Raw genomic sequence first — 21263 nt, 5'->3', positions numbered from 1 at the left:
CTCTTCTCTAAGTGACAATTATCTTTTAGCATTTTCCTACTATGCAACATTTTTTCTTGGCTTTATCTTCCTTTCTCCTAAGGCAAGGAGTCGCATGTCATCGATGTAAAGTTTACATAATCTCTCCCATGTATGTACCGTGTATATGCATTTGCAAACTTTAAACAATATTATCCTCGGTAAAGATTAATCAAGGACTCATCAATTCACGATACTGTAGTGGCCCATATGTTGCTTATGCTATGCATGGATTCATCACATAGCAACTAGGTGCAATTTAACTCCCTTTGATACAAGCACTTCACAAACTTCATTTTTGAGTATTTGAGATGTGATTTATCCTTTTCAATGACCTATTCTAGCACCAAAAGGTACGAAGCCTAATGCATCTCTTGCGAGCATTAAAACAAGCATATATCAATTTGAAAATACATTACTTACGACCGGTACTGCAATTGGATTGATAGTGATGCCTTCGCCCGAAGCTTTGTTGCTAGTTATAGGATTGTCATCCGCACGTGACATTCTTCGCTTAGAGACCATCGTCCACAAGTAGACTCAAGAGATTAACAAGGTGGAATAGATTCGAGATGGGAGAGCGAAAGAGAAGATGGTTAAATCGAGGATCAAGATAGAGGGAAATTCTGCAACCTCTCAAGGTAACTCCTCTCTCTCTCTCTCTCTCTCTCTCTCTCTCTCTCTCTCAATCTCTTGGAGGGGTATACTCTCTCTCTCCCTTTCTCTTGCAGCCTTTCAGGGTCTCCTTATGCTCCCTTGTGCCTCCCCATGCCTCATATTTATAATGAATTAGAGAGAAGGGGATAAGTCTAAGAACAAGAGTGGAGGGGCTCTTAGAAGACTCAGTGATCTGATGCTCAGATCATAAATCTGATGGTTGTATTGGCTCCAAAAGGGGGGTAAAACCCCAAGACACTTGCTTAGAAAGCTCTTAGTTCACTCCTTCTTCTTTTCTATGTTCGAAGTGTTGTCTACTGCCTGTAGACTACGATCGCGATACGCACGATTTTGCCAGTCACTTTTCTTTATTTCTCTTTTTATAAAATCTCCAAAACTAACTAAAACATCACTTGCCTTTTCTCTAAATGACTTTTAGTTCTATCTTTTTAGGATAATATCTAAAATATAATAGTTTTTTTCCCCAAGAATCTAATATTTTCGGACCATTCAAACTATACACATTAATACCAGTGATTAATATGGCTCATAAGTCCCGTTCACATTCTACTTTTCGTGAAGGATGGCTACGGTCCTTATCAATCCAAGAAAAATGTCAGATTTATGACTCTCGATTTTTTAAATATATTTTTAATTGAATGAAAATTATTAGCTATTAATGCTAGTTAGTTTTTACATTAGTTAATCTTTAGTTAGTAATCTTACTAACTTATTAATTGACTAACTAACTTTCAAACTAACCAACTAACTTTTATTGCGTGGAAATATTACATCCTCCCCCCCTTAGACAAATCGAGATGTCCGCATCTCGAAAGAAACTGGGGAAGATAAGCACTACTGGGGCTTATGACCTATGGGTTAAGACCCACCATACATCCGCTGCGCTACTCTTAATTGCACTCATATTATTCGAATTAATCATAGGTACAAGAGTAGGATTTATTCTCAATTGTGTTACATGTCGATTAATCTTCTAGGAATTTTAGTCCTCCTAATAAGGTTTAGTGGGCTCTAGATCTTCGTCTTCATCTGATTCATCTATATATCCATAGACTGCACCTGTGTAGCTTCGTTTTCTTGGAGGCTCAATGTCTTCTAGACTTAGATCAAGGTAGTCTGCTTGGATGTATCCTAGCTTATTACAATGGAAGCATTGACGGTAGGGACATCTCCTACGGATGTGCTCTATCTCTCCGCACATATGGCATCTCTCATCCTGGTCTCCATAGTCATCTTTGCTACAATTTCCCGATTTAAGTTCTTGGACGATTGGATTCGCTCGGAGTTATGCGTCTTGCAAGTCCACTGGACGCATTGCGTCAAGACGGTGGTTCAAATGAGTGTTCGGGCCATGGCAAAACTTGGATACTTGTTGTGCAATATCCATAGGTAGCGCATATTTTAGTAGGATTATAAACTTTGAGTAGTAAGCTTCCAAGGTTAATTCCAACTGCTTGAGCTTGAAGAATTTGTTCATCTTCAAGGTCTGGTAGGTTGGCGGGAGGTATCATCTGCATACAGCATCTTTCAACTGAGTCCACGTAACAGTGACTTCAGAAATACCTTGATCTTTGCACCATTGCTTCCACCATAACCGAGCTTGGCCAACTAACTTCAGTTTTTCAATCATTGCTTGATTCATGGAGGCAGTTCCCGAAGCAAAGAAATAGTCATCCATTGTCTCAATACATATCTTTGCTTCTGCTGCGACATCTAACCCTTCTCCATCAAACTCGGGTGCCTTAATTTGCTTGAGAAGAAATTTCTTCTCTTTCATGTCAACATTCGTGGTACAGAAGGTGCCTGACAATCAAGCCATACCACTTAGGTTATTTCTATTTAGGATATGTCTATGAACTGAACATTAATCAATCATGTATCATCATGAAGTTTTGCTTTGATACCAACTGTAACGTGTTCGCTTGTCCACTTGTGGGACACATCTTAGCAGCCCATCAAGAGAGGAGTCTAGAAAGCACCACCTAGCACTCGTAAGGAATGTCACAGGGTTTGCGATCTAGGTCTTCCCGAGTCTACCCCGAAGCGGAAATATCCGGCCGTTCCCACTTAGGACCGGACCTGAAGTTAGGGTTTCTTTCCTATCAGCCAAGTCTCTAGAAAGTAGCTAGTGTCGAGCTCCACATGAACCACTTTGGCGTAGAAACAACAGAGTCGAAGCAGATTTATGCTGCACTTGGTTCATGGAGAATGGGAAACGATAGGGATGCGAAGCTCAACCTCTTTGCCCATAAGGCATAGCCCCATTCCGCTCCCCTAAAACAACATAAATTGGGATTCTAACTCTACTGACTCTAGGTCTTCACAGTTTCGTTATTACATCTTTTGAGAAAAGTTCCCAGCTAACCAGGACCACCCTTCCGTAGGACAGACCCAAGTCACGTCCACCGCACTTTCCTCGATAGCTTTAGTTGTCTAATTGGTCCTACCACATTTATGTGCTACATTTAAAATCAGCTTCAGTAATTAAGCCTTTTAGGGCATAGAGTTCTTTCACGTAATTTACAACACATGCACAAAAACAAAACAAGCAGTCCTTTTATCAAACAAGTTCCTTAACTTATATTTAAGTTAATCTTTGTCTCCTGCCCATACAAGAGAATTATGTATCCCTTCTGTCCAACAGAAGTGCCCGGTCCAAATCTCATGGCACCAAAATTTCCATCCTTTATCTAGAATAGGATCTTCCAACATCCCAGACATTGGGCTCACGAGCATCTCCAACTCCATTCTAGACAGGCAAGGGGTGTCTAGAGCTCCACCTGACCCACAAGCAGTCTACGAGTGAGATGCCATTTCTGTGGTTGGCCTTTTCACCACTCGACCATTAGCGTGTGAATCAAGTAGTGCCCTATCGAGATAATCTGCGATATGATCTTGGAGATGATCCACGCGTGCAAAATATTCTTTCTTAATTAATCCAATTAAAATTCAAGCACAATCAAAGCAATCAGTCCTAATATCATCTTCTAGAAAAACATTCATTTATTCCCATGGCAACTTGTCATTACAGACCCCTACCATTCATTTGCAATCAACACAAGCCTTGGAATATTTATCCAAATCACAATGCAACAATCCCTTGATTGAAAGAAAAACATTTAGGGTGTTGTTCAATCAACCAACAAAACTAATTGTATTTTTTCCAAACAATACAATAATAGACGTGAGAATAATTACATCGCATATTCACTCTCCCCCTTGGGGCCAAAGAGTAGAATTTACTTAATATTCCCTCCTTTAGCCTAAGGCATGTGCTAAAGGTTCCAATACTATACATGATGTAAGTCCTATCATTCCAATGCAAATTAATCAATCTAGCAAGAGTATTTATGCCTCTTCTGTAAGTGACAATTATCTTTTAGCATTTTTCTACTATGCAATCTTTTTTCTTGGCTTTATCTTCCTTTCTCCTAAGGCAAGGAGTCGCATGTTATCGATGTAAAGTTTACATAAGCTCTCCCATGTATGTACTGTGTATATGCATTTGCAAACTTTAAACAATATTATCCTCGGTAAAGATTAATCAAGGACTCATCGATGCTCAATACTTTAGTATCCCATATGTTGCTTATGCTATGCATGGATTCATCACATAGCAACTAGGTGCAATTTAACTCCCTTTGATACAAGTACTTCACAAGCTTCATCTTTGAATATTTGAGATGCGATTTATCCTTTTCAATGACCTATTCTAGCACCACAAGGTACGGAGCCTAATGCATCTCTTGTGAGCATTAAAACAAGCATCAATCAATTTGAAAATACATTACTTACGATCGGTACCGCAATTGGATTGATAGCGATGCCTTGGCTCGAAGCTCTGTTGCTGGTTGTAAGATTGTCTGCACGCAACATTCTTCGCTAGGAGGCCATCGTCCACAAGTAAACTCAAGAGATTAATAAGGTGGAATAGATTCGAGATTGGAGAGCAAAAGAGAAGATGGTTAAATCGAGGATCGAGATAGAGGAAAATTGTGCAACCTCTCGAGGTAACTCCTCTCTCTCTCTCTCTCTCTCTTGGAGGGATATACTCTCTCTCTCCCTCTCTCTTGCAGCCTTTCGAGGTCTCCTTATGCTCCCTTGTGCCTCCCCATGCCTCATATTTATAATGAATTAGAGAGGAGGGGATAAGTTTGAAACAAGAGTGGAGGGGCTCTTAGAAGACTAAGTGATCTGATGCTCAAATCATAAATATGATGGTTGCATTGGCTCCAAAAGGGGGGTAAAACTCCAAGACACTTGATTAGAAAGCTCTTAGTTCACTTCTTCTTCTTTTCTCTGTTCGAAGTGCTATTTACTGCCTGTAGACTGCGATCGCGGCGCGCGTGATTTTGCCAATCACTTTTCTTTATTTCTCTTTTTATAAAATCTCCAAAACTAACTAAAACATCATTTGTCTTTTCTTTTAAATGAATTTTAGTTCTATCTTTTTAGGATAATATCTAAAATACAATAGATTTTTCCCCCCAAGAATCTAATATTTTTTGGACCATTCAAACTGTGCACATTAATACTAGTGATTAATATGGCTTATAAGCTCCGTTCACATTATACTTTTCGTGAAGGGTGGCTACGGTCCTTATCAATCTAAGAAAAATGTTAAATTTATGACTCTTGATTTATTTTAATATATTTTTAATTAAATGAAAATTATTAGCTATTAATGCTAGTCAGTTTTTACCTTAGTTATTCTTTAGTTAGTAATCTTACTAACTTATTAATTGACTAACTAACTTTCGAACTAACCAACTAACTTTTATTGCGTGGAAATATTACATTTTGATTGTGCACCAAACAAAGTATCTAATCCCTTCAATGTATCATTAGAGGTTTCACAAGTATCCACATGGTGGATGTAGCTGTCATCTAATTCCAGCTTAATGACGGCATGTGCTTTGTCATCATCATTCTTTTGCCAAGTAACTACAAGGTCCCCATCCTGAGGCTTCTTCTCCTTGCCATTGTTGGTAATGGCCTAAAGACCCTTCTTCATCAAAATGAGCTTGATGCACGTTTGCCAGGTATGGAACCTGACCCGTTTGAATCAAATAGTTGGAGAGACTTTGCCCATGCTGGAGCAACAAATCGACATCAAAACTCCTAGATTTGAACAGCATAAGATTTAATTATGTCAAGAGACACAAGGAATGTAGTGCTAAATAACACTTGATAAGTATCAATAGATACTATGCTTTTAGGCACTTGAGTTTGGTGCTTGGATTTCTCCCCTTCTTGCTGATTTGATGGGAAATGCTTGCTGGAAACTTCAATTCTTAGTCAGATCAGGGTGGTAGTTTGAGTGCCAGGAATGTGTTCAAATTCTTTAAATAAGATCATTGATTGTTCTTTGATGTAGGCAACTCCATGTCTTCCATGTTATGAAAATGGGCAACAAGAATAATGTTGCTTTTCATAAGTAGTAAACACTCAAGATACTTCATACTTGGAATACAATTTGTGTCAAAAAACACAAGTGAAGTAGTGTGAAAAATACACTATGTAGTATTAAGAGATACTAGTAAAACTTAATGTTGTTTGCTTGAGCTTCGAGTTCTCAAGATCTTCAAATTTTCATCAATCTTCTCAGCTTACTTGATTGAGGTCGATCAATAACCAAGTTTACTTGCAGTGTGTTGAAAAACACAAGCAGTGATAGCATAAAATTTCACTATGCTTGATGCTTGTACTTCGGTGAGCTTCAAATCTTCAAAAGCTTTCCAAGGCTTGGCTGTTGGATATTGAAATCTTGCTAGAACTTTAGTGAATTGATGGATCTGAAGTTCAGAACCTTGCATCAGTTTAGTTAGTGAAAAAAAAAAGGTAAAATATGAGCTAGATGAAACTTGGCTATGGCTGCCACAATAGGGTTTGCACGAGGCGATTGATTTTTTTGTTGATTGCAGTAGCTACAGTGAAGCATTTGGGCTAAAATTTTGAGAGGATAAAGCTCATGTGTAGGCATTCCAAAGCACTAAGCTTGCATAGTGAACCGTGCCACATAGGGAGAGAATCGATGTACGTGAAAAAATAGACAACGAACATAAGAAAAAGCACAATGCTGAGCTCTGCGTGATTAACAATGTCGAGCTCTAGTGTAATAGGATGGTGCATCTTGAGCAGAGGGAAAGATCTTCAAAAGAAATTGTGAGGAGATATTGGCTGTGGAGAGAGATCTAGGTGTTGCAAGCAAATAGGGTACTCTTGTCCACAGTAGCCATGAAAGCTCCAATGAAGGTGAAGGTGAAGCTAGAGTAGGAAATGAAGTCTTGAGCTGGGGTAGAAGTGAAAGGGAGTTGGAGAAGCAGAGTTAGGAGCTGACCATGCTTAGCTGAGCTCTGATACCATGTTAAAATGTCAGATCTAGAGCATGGCTACGGAGGTTGAAAGAGGAAGAGTGAGCTCATGAGGTAATAGATACCAAGACCAAATGTCACACAAGTGAATTAGGTTCCAAGATGGAAGCTTGGACTCATAAACACAATCTTGTGTATTGACAATGACACAAACACTTTGCTAGAAGTACAAAAGTACTATGACATTGTATTCAAAATGAGAACAAGTACAATGCTTTATAGAAATAGACTAGGCAGTGTTGGGAATAAAGGCCTCGTGCCTTTTAAATGTGCTCAGGTGTGAACACACCGTTAGCACTTGTACTTATACATATATGTCTATCTAAAAACCTAAAGGTACTCACTCATCATTGTACTTAAGAACGTACTCACTCTCTACTCTGCTCTCTCTCACTCTCAGTCTCCCACTGTGCGCAGCGATAGTCTCTCTCGATCTCCATGCCTAACTGGTCCCTACAAACTGGTATCAGAGTGTAAGGTGCTGCAGACGATCATTAGGCTGAGGTAGAAGACCAGTGTGGTGACGAGACAGCTCAAAGGCGAGCAGGAGAGTCACAGGCGTGAGCTACAAGCATCATGTTACCAGTCACAGGCGACAGGGCTAGGCGTGAGCTACAGGCATCATGTTGTTAGTCACAGCTGACGAGCGACTCCAACGAGACAGGCTGCGACGTGGTGTGCAAGCAGTGGATAGTAGGAGCAACAATCGACTGCAGCATGTGACTGGAGTTGATGTGGACTAAGTGCGTGACAGGCTGCAACTGATGTGCGACCTGCTGACGGCGACTACAGCGGACCGAACGACTCCAACGGGGCGGGACCAGCGGGCGCTAACGAGCGTGACTAGCTAAGACGGAACTGGTAGTGGGGCTTACGGTGCTTGACTGACGGGTCAACGAACCCGTCATCTATTCCTTTTTTCAAAAAAAAAATGGAAAATTCCTCTCCCTTCTAACCAAGGTTCGTGCGTATAAGCACAAAATTTAGATTTGTGCATATTTTGGCCCGAAAATTTGGGCCTTTTCCCAGATTTGGAGAATGTGATGCAGGGCAAACAAATTTGTCTCAAGAATTATAGAAATTTGACATTCTGCCTCCGACATTGGGGCCTTTTCATGTACAAGCACAAATTGGGTTGAAATTTACCCAATTTCTCCACATTGATGCACATTGGACCCCATGCAATTTGGGGCTTTTGCAATTTGGGCAAAATTTGTGCAGCACTTGGTCATTTTTTGTACATGCAAGTTGAATTCCACACAATTTGGACATCAACGCTTGGTAAAATTTGGGGATTTTGCTAAAATTGCTCTATTTTGGTAAAATTGGACTGTCGTATGCATGATAGAGGAAATACAAATGTGTGTTTGATACTTTGAGCACAAAATTTTGGGGTTTTTGACCATTTGTGTCAGATTTTATGCTCGTGGATACATGTACAACAGAAATTGCAGGTGATACTTTGGGATTCCTCATGTAATGTGATGCATATGCCCTTGGAACTGTAATCAATTGGATAATGCTATAGCACATGGTTTGGTGCTTTTGAAAATTTAATTACAGATCTGAAATTTGTGCTTCTGCGTGGTCATTTATTTTCGATTGGTACTTATTTGTACCTTGGTCACTTGAGTGACAGTTTGGGCTTGCATTTACTGGTTTTTTTTGTCACATTTGGGCTAAAAATCATGGTCGGCAGCAATGACACCAGTAATCTGATGCACATAAAGAAGCTTGAAGGCACACATATTTTTTTAGTTTGACAAAAGCAGTGCTACAATATCTTGTTACAAAAGAAGTAGGCAAAGCTGATCAAAACCAAAGGGGCAAAGCCCGTGGACATGGATCAGGACAATTGGGATGAGTTAAATGAGCTTGCACACTCAACCATAGAGCTATCGATTTCTGATGCCTTGCTCTTCAACATTGAAGGTTTGGATTATGCATATGCTATATGGACTAGACTGGAAGGATTGTATGCACAAAAGAGTGATGCAAGCAAAGTGTGTTGGCTCAAAAAACTTATCAATTTTCAGCCAGCTGGTTGCCTTGAAGTTCATGGTTCATGAGGAATTTAAGGCTACTTTCTTGCTTTGCACTCTACCAAAGAGTTGGGATACATTCAGGACTACTATGATCAATTCTAATGTGATCATTTTGTATGCTGATGTAGAGAGTGCTCTACTTATGGAAGAGATGAATCGGCCAAACAATGCATCCAGTAAGTCTTCCAGTGCTTTGCATACTAGGGGCAGATCACAGCAAAAGGGAAAATATAATGGCAAGGGACGCAGTAAATCACATTGCAAAGATGTTGAATGCCATCATTGTGGCAAGAAGGGTCACTTTAAACGTGATTGCTACAAATGGAAGAAAGAGAAAGGAAAAGGAAAGAAGACAGATGATAGCAAGGAAGAGAAGAAGTATAGTCAACCTAAGAAGAGCAGTGTAAAAATTGAAGAGGTGGATGTAGTCACTCATGATAGTGACAGTGGGAGTGACGTACTCTTTGTCTCTTCACACTTTGGTGCCCATGCTTTACTTGCAGATACAGATGATGATATGCATACATTGATTCTCGATTTAGGTGCTTCCTTTCATGTCACCCCTCATCGTGAGTGGTTCTCCGCCTATACAGGGGATCGGCATGGAGTTGTCCATCTTGGGGACAACTATGCATGTGAGATTGCAGGTATTGGCAGTGTGCAATTACAGTTTCAGCATGGCTCTACCTTTACACTTCAGCATGTATGGAATGTACCTCAGCTCAAGAAGAGCTTGATCAGCACAGGGCAACTAGATGATGATGGTTTTTATACCACCTTTAGAGATGGAAAATGAAAGATCTGTAAGGGATCAAGAGTGATTGCCAGAGGTTGCAAGAGTGATTCTTTGTATCCACTTCATGTATCTACTGTGTGTGACCATGTTGTTGCCGTGACCGAGCAGCCAAGTGTTTCTTTGTGGCATGGCCAGTTAGGATAGATGAGTCAAACAGGAATGAAAGTGCTTTCTCGTTTGGGTTACTTGCCTTGTCTTCGTTATGCTGATTTTGAGCATTGTGATCATTGTATTTATGGAAAACATGCACAAACATCTCACAAAAAAGTCTCTTTCTTTGAAATCTTCTCCTCTAGAGTTAGTACATTTGGATGTATGTCAAATGCCATGATTATCTTTAGGGGGAAAGAAATAGTTTGTCACCTTTGTCGATGATGCTACACGAAAAGTATGGGTTTACCCTATTTGTAGCAAGGATGAAGTGCTTGACAAGTTTAAAAAATTCTTGGCTCTAACAATGGTGGAAAATATGTGTCCAAGGCCTTTCAAGCATTTTGTGACAGCAAAGGGATAAAGAGGGAGCTCACTGCCCCTCATAGTCTGCCTCAAAATGGAGTTGCAGAGCGTATGAATCGGACCATACAGGATAAGGTCCATACAATCTTGTCTCATGCTGCATTACCCCATGATTTTTGGGCAAAGGTTGTTATGACAGCCCTTCACTTGATTAATCGGTCACCAAACAGGTTTTTTTTTTGGGGAAGGGGGGGGAGGGGGAAGTTTCCCAAGAAGTGTGGTCGAGCAAGCCACCTTCATATGATCATCTGAAAGTGTTTGGCTGCGAGGCTTTTGTGCACATTCGTAAAGAAAAATGCAACAAACTTGATCCAAAGTCCTGTAAATGCATTTTCCTAGGATATGATGACAAGGGTGAAATGGGGTATAGACTGTGGGATCACGAGAAAAGAAAATTAGTACGCAGCATGACGTTATCTTCCAGGAAGATCGCATGCACAAACAGCCCGAAAAGACTAAGGAGGTCCGTAGGGTTGTATTCTGGAAAGAAATACCTTTTAGACAGCAGAATGTGCCCATTGTACAGTAGCAAATACCTACTGTAAATGAACCTGTAAATGTAGGAAATGATGCTAGAAATGATCAGCCAGCTATTGTCATGAAAATGAGCCATTATGTGTGCAGGAATAGCCAGGACAGCAAGTTGTTAATGCTAATTTGCAGGTTAAAATGCCAGGACAGCATGCTGAAAATATAAATTTGCAGGAACAGCCAGCAAACAATGACCATTGGGTTAGGCGATCTTCTAGGGCTACTAAACAACTTGATAAGTTTTTTCCTGGTGCAATTAATGTGGCTGATTATGTCATGTTGACAGACTGTGGTGAACTGTCTTGCTTCAAGGAAGCAATGGACAGACAGGACAGCAAGAAATGGTATAAAGCCATGTTGTCAGAGATGGAATCTCTTGAAAAAAATGGCACTTGGGACTTGGTGCAGTTGCCTAAAGGGCAGAAAACCCTTCCATGCAAATGGGTTTACAAGATGAAGGTCACTTTGGTTCCTCACCAAACTACAAAGCAAGATTGGTTGCAAAGGGGTACAAGCAATAGCATGGAATTGACTTTGATGAGATTTTGCATCCTATAGTCAAGATGACTACATTGAGAACCATTTTGGGCTTGGTTGCAAAGACTGTGTTTTAACATGGTGATCTGCATGAAGACATATATATACAAAAGCCTAAAGGGTTTGTTGAACAAGGGAAGGAAAAAATGGTATGTAAACTCAAAAGGAGTTTGTATGGGATGAAACAAGCACCAAGAGAATGGTATCATAAGTCTGATACATTCATGCAATCCCAAGGCTTTCATAGAAGTCAAGTGGATCACTACTTGTACACCAAGAAGGCAGCAGCAGATGGCAGCCTGATTATCTTGGTTTTGTATGTTGATGACATGTTGATTGCTGGCAGGGATACTCATGCCTTGGATTCATTGAAGCAAAGTCTTCATGGCAGCTTTGACATGAAGGATCTTGGTGATGCAAATCACATTCTTGGCATGCGAATACTCAGAAATAGATCGAAAGGCTTACTCTATCTATCTCAACAGGAGTATATCTCCAAAGTTTTGCAGCGTTTCAATATGGAGGGGGGAAAACAATTGGGGTTCCATTGCCTCCATATATGAAACTTAGTACATAGGACAACCCTAGATCTGATGATGAGAAGGTTGAAATGGCCAAGATACCATATGCTTCAACTATTGGCAGTTTGATGTATGCTATGGTTGCTACGCGTCCAAACTTTGCCTTTGCAGTGGGAGTGGTTAGCAGATACATGGCAACCCCTGGCAAGAAGCATTGGGATGTAGTGAAAGGTATTATGAGATATCTCAAAGGCACAAAGGAGTTGTGCATTTTCTTTGGAAAGCAGAAGGCATGTGTTGTTGGCTTTACGAATGCAGACTATGCTGGTCATGCGGACTGTAGGAAGTCCACTTCTGGGTATGTGTTTACTTTCATAGGAGGAGCATTCTTTTGAATCTCCAGGCTACAAAAGTGTGTTGCATTGTCTACTACAGAGGCAGAGTATGTGGCTGCCACTAAGGCATGCAAGGAGGCTTTATGGCTTTTACGTCTGGCGGGAGAGCTTGGCATCACAGAGTTACCTATTCTCCATTGTGATAGTCAGAGTGCTATCATGCTAGCACGGAATCATGTCTTTCATGCAAAGACAAAGCACATATAGGTGAAGAACCACTTCATTAGAGATGTACTTGATAGCAAGAGCATTGAGCTTGTCAAAGTGCATACAAATGATAATCTTGCAGACCTTCTCATGAAGGGTCTTCCAACAGAGCAATTTGCTCATTGCCGACAGACAGATGATGGGTGTTGGATAGATATATGTATTTCAGCTTTGTACATACCTAGACTTAGTTGATTCTTTTCTCCTCTTAAGGCACACTTCCTTTAGGTGGGAAGTTGTTGGGAATAAAGGCATCGTGCCTTTTAAATGTGCTCGGGTGTGAACACACCCTTAGCACTTGTACTTATACATATATATCTATCTAAAAACCTAAAAGTACTCACTCGTCATTGTACATGAAAATGTGCTCACTCTCTACTCTACTCTCACTCACTCTCTCAGTCTCTCACTACGCACAGCGACTGTCTCTCTCGATCTCCATGCCTAACCGGTCCCTACAGGCTGCACTTTCCACCACTATGCATATGGGATTCTATATCTTGAGCCCACACTGCTCCATACAAAGAGGCTAAGCTAACTAACTTGCTAAATGGCTTCATGGGTATCCTTGTCAACTTGTTTTAGAGTTTGTTAGATGGATTTATGAGTGTCCTTTTTAGCTTGTTACCAATTTGTTCTTTCTTTTATTACTCTCACTAACCAATGCTAAGGTCTATTAGAATATCTCACCACTCTTGTTAGCTTGTTTTAGAGTTTTTGGCCAAATGTACTATTGTTTCCTTTTCTAAGTTTAGCATACAAGCACTAATATAGTTAGGCCTTTTACTTTTAATTTGTTTTTATATTTCAAGGCATAAACTTTAACCTTAATGCATAAGCCTTAAAATAGTGGCATAGCATATTAGAAGTTAGTTTATACCTCTTGCTTTCTAATTTAAGAGAGCATTAGCAATACACATGCCTCAAAGTCCTAAGTTGTTATATGAGAGTATCATCTTATGCACTACCATTTGAGGAATTGTTTTATTCATTTCTCCATTATTCAAAGTAGCTAGTCATCTCGAATACCTACATCAATGATTAAAGGATATAGTAATCATGAATGATATGATATTTTGCTCATATAAGATGATCATAATGTTGGTGTAAGGAAAGATTGTTGGGATCTAGACATCTATGTATTAGATTCTTAGCAAGATATCATTCTCTACTTATGTTAATGTCATCATTAACTAGCATGGTCCCTTTACATTTTGCTATGATATTTTGAAAAGTGAAGCTCGCTACAATTTTAATTGTGATCCTTGATAGAATTTGATTTATAATATAAGGTAGATTGTGACATATCAACTATATATGTATATTCATAGTTTAGATTGTGAGACATTTTGTTTTTCCATGACAAAATTGACATAAGTCCTTACAATCTAGGTTTTGTACCATCTATATAGAAGCATTCTGTGCGCGCTTCGTGCGCACGGAACACTAAGCCGCTTCGCGACAGCAAAGAGGCGAGTGAAGTTGATGCGCGATAAATAATATATTTCTCATTTTTCTCTCTCCTCTTTTTCCTCTCTATTTTTAATTTTTTAATTTACTCTCTCTCTCTCTATGCCTTCTATTTTGGTTTATTTTTTCTCCTCTCCTGGTTCTCTTTCTCTCTCTCTCTCTCTCTCTCCTTTTTTTCTCTCCTCACTTTTCTTCTCTTTCTCTCTCTCTCTCCTTTTTTTCTCCCCCTTCTCTCATCTCTTTTCCTTCTCTCTCCCTCTCCTCTTTTTCCTTTTTTCTTCTTCTTCTTCTCTCTCTCTCTTCATTCTCTTTTTAACTTTTTTCTTTTCTCTCTCTCTCTCTCTCATTTTCTTCTCTCTGCACTTTTCTCCTCTCTCTCTCTCTCTCTCTCTCTCTCTCTCTCTCTCTCTCTCTCTCTGTCTCTCTCTTAAAGTATGTAAATTTAATCTTTTTCCTATATATAATTCTCTCTTTATGTTTATATTCTCTCTCTTCTTCTTCTCCTCTCTCTCTCCCTCCTTTTATACTCTCTCTCTCTCTCTCTCTAAATATTTAAATTTAAAAAATTCTATTTTCTCTTTTTTCCCATCTCTTTTCCTCTTTCTTCTTCTTATTCTTCTCTCTCTTTTTTTCTTTCTCTCTCTCTCCCCCTCCTCTCCTTTCCTTCACTCTCCTCTTTTTTCCTTTTTCTTCTTCTTCTCTTTAATTTTTTTCTCTTTCTTTTAAATTTTATCTTTCCTCTCTCTATAATTCTCTCTTTGTGTTCAATTTCTCTCTTCTTTTTCTTATTTTCTCTCTCCTTTTCTTCTCTGTCTCTCTCCCTTTTTCTTCTCCCCCTCTCTCATCTCTTTTCCTTCTCTCTCTCTCTCTCTCTCTCTCTCTCTCTCTCTCTCTCTCTCTCTCTCTCTCTCTCTCTCTCTCTCTCTCAAATTTTATATTTTCTCTCTATATTTCTCTTTCTCTCTGTTCCCCTGTCTCTCCCTCCATCTCCTCTTCTTTCTTTTTGCTCTTTGTATATTTATCTCTCTCTCCTTATTTTAATTTTAAAAACATTTAAATTAAAAATTTTAATCTAACTATGAGAGAGAGAGAGAGAAAACCTAGGCCCTACACATGAGAGAGGGGGGAGGGGGAGAAGAGAAATGTGTAATTTAAAAAAGACTATTATCTTTCCCCTTTCCCCCCTCCTCTCTCCATCTTATTCTTTTTATCCTCCTCCTCCTCCTTCTCCTCCTCCTCCTCTCTCTCTCTCTCTCTCTCTCTCTCTCTCTCTCTCTCTCAAAGTGTATAAAAACTATGTTTGAAAATCTTTAAATTTTAAAAAAAGCTCTTAAAAATATTTAATTTAAAGAAAAGTTTAAATTAAAAAGTTTAATCTAACTGAGAGAGAGAGGGAGAGACTTTTGATTTAAAAATAATTTTAATTTGAGAGAGAGAGAGAGAGAGAGAGAGAACCCAAGCCCTACACATGAGAGAAAGAGGGGAGAGGGGAAGGAATTTAATTAAAAAGGGAAAGGGGAAAAGAAAAAGAGAGATTATAAGTGAGAGAGAGGGGAAGGGGTTTTAAATTAAAGGGGGAAGAGAAAATGAGAGATTACATGTGAGAAAGAGGGGAGGAGAGGGGGTTTTGATTGAAAAAGGGAGGTAGACACTTCACTTAGTTAGGCCTAGAAGGATTATCCCAAGGAAGTACTATCGATAGAGTTTTACATTTTTAAATATTTACATATATTTCAATGGACTTTTGTTCAAACACATTCACAAAGTATTGCGTGTGTATGTATGTGTATGTGTACATGCACACATCCAAGGATTCTACTTTAATTGTAATTTTTATCTTTTATTATTTTAAGTTTAATTTTTTTTTTAAATTTTCTTTCTCATTAGATGTCTTTGAATTAGTTATTGGATTTGTCATAATTTATTAAGCTATCAATAATCCTATATGATTCAAATTTTTGATAAAAAACTTTAATTGCACACACACACACACACACACACATATAGAGGATGAGAAGTTATAAAGAGAGAAACCCTAGGGAGTTTGCCATGATAACTTATAGAATCACATAAGTGCACAGGAAGGGGGATGTTTCAAAAAGAGAATACATTAGGGATAGGCATCCATTAATTTCCCCCTCCAACCATAAAAGTAGGGGGTGGGCTAATGGGAAGGAAGGGGATGTGTGTGCAAAGAAATGAGAAATAGGAAAAATGTGTGTGTGTGTGTGTGTGTGTGTGTGTGTGTGTGTGTGTGTGAAGGGGATCAAATAGTAATTGTGTATGTACATGTGCACAAGTGGTAGTGAGTTGAACTCAAAGGAGGTTGAATACCTTTACAAAACCAAAGGGATTCAACATCAATTGACACTCTTCATACAAGTGCATCTGATCATGAAGCTCTACGCATATGTAGCCATATAAAACATTATTTCATTGAACCATCCAATCAAAACTTGAACCTTTTTCATATTTTGTATATATGCAGGCATGTTTTGTATATATGTAGATGTGTAAAACATTGTGTCATTGAATTATCCACTCAAACCTTGAAATAGTTTGTGTGATAAAGCAATTCTAGCACTATTGCATATACTCTCCAATGTGGAAGATGATTTCCATGGTCAAAAAAACATTTACCAAGTAGAAGCCTATATTCTCATTTAAATCATTATATTAGTTCCTTCAAATTGTTACATTATTTCAAGTGCAAAAGAGAGTATGCCTAATAGCTTTGTTTTTAGAATGTTTGGTTTTTCTCATTTATCTTAAAGGTAGACTTGGTAGGCATTGTGTTTCAATGTGCTCAAGGTTTAATCCTTTGTCGATGGTTTTTCCTTCAAGCATTCATAGAATAATATCTCCTCTAACCTAACCAAGCATTATGTGCTATATGTTTTCATCAAAAGGTAAGGGCATTGACCTAATACATCAAATGTGAGTTGATGCTGCATAATCATATCATTTGAAGTGCAACCTAGTGCAACATGCATGCAAGCTAATATATGACTTGGAATTCAACATATTGTTGATTGAAAACCTCACAATTCACCTTAAGCCATTTGGTTCTCAACAAAGATAATCATAGTCAAAGGGTAAAAACCCACCATTTGACTATTAATGTTGTACATAAATCATCATCAGAAAGTTCAAACATGTATACATAAGTGTGGTAATTAGGCATACAAATTGAATGTGAAATGGCTTTTTTTTAAATCTCCAAGTCTTCTCTTTGAGAACCATATTATTATTATTTTACTACACAAAGATTTTGAAAGTTACATATATCTAGTGAGCATCTATGTGTGGGTGCACAATCACATTCCAGTGATCCAATGTGGGGAACTCTTAACAAGAGAATATTACTTTGGTGCTCAAATCTAGCAACTGAATAGTAGGCCTTAAATGGCAAATAAGGCATCTAAAGTTTGACGATGAGCTTTGTCATTGAAGCAATACCATGAAAGATGGCCTTCCCCAGACAATTCATGTAAAATAACTGTGTTTGGAAGCTTCTTTTGTATCCATTGTTGCAAACATAGAGGCACTAGCCTGTCTTTGTCCCCTTGCCAAATATGGATTTTTCCCGTATAGACCTTTGCAATATCCTCCACTTCAAACCCCCAATTCTTCAACAATAATTGCAAATCTTTTGCCACACCAAAACCCTTGAAATACCTCAATGACTCTATGTAATCCCTACCACATAATGCTATTTTCATGAGATGAAAATGTGGAATCTTTTAATCACTCACGCTATCAAAGAAATTATTGAATGAGAAAATTCCTAGGTAACTTCCTAAAATTCTTGAGAGATTAGTTAAACTCAAAGTATCGATCAGATCTTATAGTGGATGTTGCATAAGTTGAAATGCAATGTTTTTTTATGAAGGTTTAAGTGAGGCTTACTTGGTCATTTGCTCCTCAACCTCAGGTTTATAGAGGATATTCCAATCCTCAACAGACAAACTTTTAGTGATGTCCTTGGAGGGGCCACTTGAGAGATCGTAGCTAAGATACTTTGCATACCATTCAAAGGCAACAAAGGGGCACAATTTGGCAAGGTAGCTGAAAAGGCGTTCACTAAAGGTGTAAGAGGAAAGGATGGCATGCCGATCATCACTTGTAATACCCTAGGGACAAGGGAGAAAGATACCAAAAAATTAGTTTTTTTTCGATACGCATGTGTGTGTGTGTGTGTGTGTGTGATATTTTGCTTTTCACACCTTACGGTGCCTTAAGGTGGGCAAGGATGAAACATCATGCTACAATCATAAAGATCTAAGCAATCCTCGTGCTTCCATGCAAGAAATTTTTCATCAAATAAAATTTCCAACTAAAAGGGTGTGCTAGAATCTTCATTCTCCAAATAGTTGAGAGCATATGACTTGTCAATATATAATTGTATATTGAAGAGCAAAGAGCATATGACTGGTCAATATATAATTGTATATTGAAGAGCAAATTAATTTTGGTATGATGGATAAGCACAAGAAGTTTGTCATTTTTCATTGTGGAAAACTCTGTGTTATTCCCATATAGTGGTGTGAGCTTTTGGAGAGATCCAATCCATACCTGAGAGTGATCCATACATACCTTGATACAATGGGGGATCGGGATTGGGATTGCAAACACACAATATAACCATCCCTTTTATCATGGCTAGATTAGCAATAGCTCCATTGCAAAAGCTAATGATGTTGTGAGAGTTCTAAACTTTCTAGACATGAGAATCTATTCTATGGAGGGGAATTTGAAGAACTATATGTGAAACCCCCTTTCCAAAGGATTCAACCTTTAAAATCTAGTTATAACAATGGTGCAGTCTTTAAAATCTAGATCTATCCATCGCATGAAAGAATCAAATTTCTAGGCGTGGCACCATACTAGAGAATTTGATATATGAGCATGTAGAGAGAGAGAGAGAGAGAGAGAGAGAGAACCTTCCAACAGAGGCTTCCGACAGGAGACCACATGGCTATGCCGGCAATACGGTGGGGAATGTAACGGGCGGCCGCCCAGCAGAAGGCGCCACCCATGGATACGCCCACCAGCCACACCTTCTTACCCATCCCCAGGGCATCCATCACCTGCTCCATGTCTTTCACCGTACTGTAGAACGTCTGCCACTGGTCAGGATCGCTCCTCCCATATCCCGGCCTGTCTATGGCCACCACCCGCACTCCATTTTCTCGCAGTGTTTGCTCTGAAATTCCTGTTGAATATGCAGCACGAGGTTAAGATATGAAGCCCACAGAGAGAGAGAGAGAGAGAGAGAGAGAGAGAGAGAGAGCTTGCCTGGCATCGCGCAGAGGCTGGTGGACATCATGCCATGTAGGGCTAGAAGAGACCTTGTGGCCGTGCCGTCCGTGCAGCCTAGCTCTCGGTACGCAATCCTGCGATTGTCATGAGCTGACAGCTTCACGAATTTCACCTCCTGATCCCTCTCTTCATTCCCCATGGTTGCTGCAGCTCCTGCAGTCTTCTGTGTGTGTGTCTGTGTGTGTGTGTGTGAGAGAGAGAGAGACAGAGAGAGAGAGAGAGAGAGAGAAGAGAGAGAGGAGAGGTCCTTCAAGCTATGCCTTTCCCCTCATTGGCACTGGTTTACACGCAAATACAGACAACCGAAAAGCTCATGTCACCTCATACTTGCCCACAGAGAGAGAGAGAGAGAGAGAGAGAGAGAGCGCTTGGCCTTTACGAAAAAAAAAAAAAGAGAGCGCTTGGCCGCTTTTTGTAGATTTAAGACCACCCGGGTGGAGGAGTAGTTAGAAGAGTCTTATTCATTAGTGCGCGAAATACTAAAACTGTTAAGAAGGTAGGTATTTACATAATCGTATGGAATAAGCTCCTTCAAAAAACGACAGTCAAAGAGTCATTACATAGCTTTCCAAGCAGATTCTAAGCGTTTGTAACAAGTTCTTTTGACAATGAGTTTCCTCATGCATGCTAGCACATCTTGCATTACAATCGAACAACCTCCCATGGTAACTTATTTAGCTCCTTTGAGTTTCCCAACCCTAAGAGCATTCCTAATCCCTTATATATGCTTTCAAGTTATGACCTGGATTACAACCCATAGCTTTTTTGATTATGCATTCATGTGTCCTTGATCTCCAACACCACTTGATTCATACTCACTCAATTCAATTGTGCATGCCAGCTCTTTCCCTAGCTTTCTGAATTGTGTTCCATACAGTGGCATACACTTCGCACAACTCTAAAAGAGATGAAGCACATCCTCATCTTCGATGTGACAAAAATTGCATCCAAGGTCAATTGTTAAAAGCCTAGTCAATCTATCCTTGGTTTGTATCGCCCTAGCCATAACGCACCACAGAAGTAGGTTAAGCTTTGGTGTTGCATTTGAATTTTGAATTACATTATCCATCTTGGATTGAGCTCTAGGATATCCTTGTGTTTCCTTACTTTGTCTAGAGGAACACCTTGGGGCATTGCACACTCTCTACAAGGACCAGTATCCGTGATAATCACAACCATAGGCCAAGTTGGTCTAACTCATCCAAGTGAGGCTATCAACCAATGTGTCTCCTCCTGTTTAAGCCCTATTAGCATAGCTTCTGCAAGGAATGAATGCTTAATGCTTAAGGTCACCTCACCAAAAATCCAGTGGACCTAGCTTAGAGATGTTTGAAACGTGTTGGTTTCTTTGGCACTAGCTCAATCCCATGCCCTATAATGATTGCCCATGCTTGATGACCCTCTAGATTTATAAGTCAATAGAGAGACATCTTTAGAGATCTTGCATTCTCAGTTTTGGTATTATTTATGGATATGAAATTAGATCCGCTTCTTGTGACATTATAAGAACATTATATGGAGGATAGGTAGAAATCCTTAGAACACTAGATTTTGAAACATTTTCTCCAAAAGTACCCCCATATTAATCCTACTTTGCAATAATTCCTTGCTTTACAAATCACTCATGAATAGTAGACTCCCTTTTATACTTTTTTGGATACTATTCTGAAAGCTCTATAGCCTTGAAAAGATTGGTGAGATATTTGACCATACTCTTTTGCATACCATTCCACAAGCTCTATAGTCTTGAAAAGATTGGTGGGGCATTAGGCCAAAACAATCGCTGATAAGTTGGGCTCTAAACCATATACATAGCTATGAAGCTTGGCATCATAAGTAATGCTCTAAACATA

At 39.3% G+C, this 21263-nt stretch overlaps 1 protein-coding gene across 3 annotated transcripts; it reads right to left on the bottom strand.

The window, feature by feature from the left end:
• Positions 1-17153: 17153 nt before the first annotated feature.
• Positions 17154-19789, bottom strand: LOC148021535 (uncharacterized). 3 transcript variants are annotated; one of them, XM_087696944.1, is made up of 4 exons: positions 19387-19789; positions 19032-19303; positions 17998-18221; positions 17154-17787 (listed from the first exon to the last, which is right to left on the bottom strand). In XM_087696944.1, the coding sequence occupies exons 1-4, from the start codon at positions 19547-19549 to the stop codon at positions 17490-17492; spliced, it is 957 nt and encodes a 318-aa protein (XP_087553070.1). In that variant the 5' UTR covers positions 19550-19789; the 3' UTR covers positions 17154-17489. The 3 variants fall into 3 exon arrangements, with proteins under 3 accessions (XP_087553070.1, XP_087553072.1, XP_087553073.1); XM_087696946.1 differs by having other exon boundaries at positions 17558-17776; XM_087696947.1 differs by having other exon boundaries at positions 17665-17800.
• Positions 19790-21263: the final 1474 nt, after the last annotated feature.

The sequence above is a fragment of the Lygodium microphyllum genome, chromosome 17 (assembly GCF_053477565.2).
Source record: "Lygodium microphyllum isolate KBCC chromosome 17, Lygodium_microphyllum_v1.1.10, whole genome shotgun sequence".
Lineage (NCBI taxonomy): Eukaryota > Viridiplantae > Streptophyta > Polypodiopsida > Schizaeales > Lygodiaceae > Lygodium > Lygodium microphyllum.
Note: the sequence above shows the minus strand (reverse complement) of the source record. Positions and strands in the feature narration are given on the sequence as shown.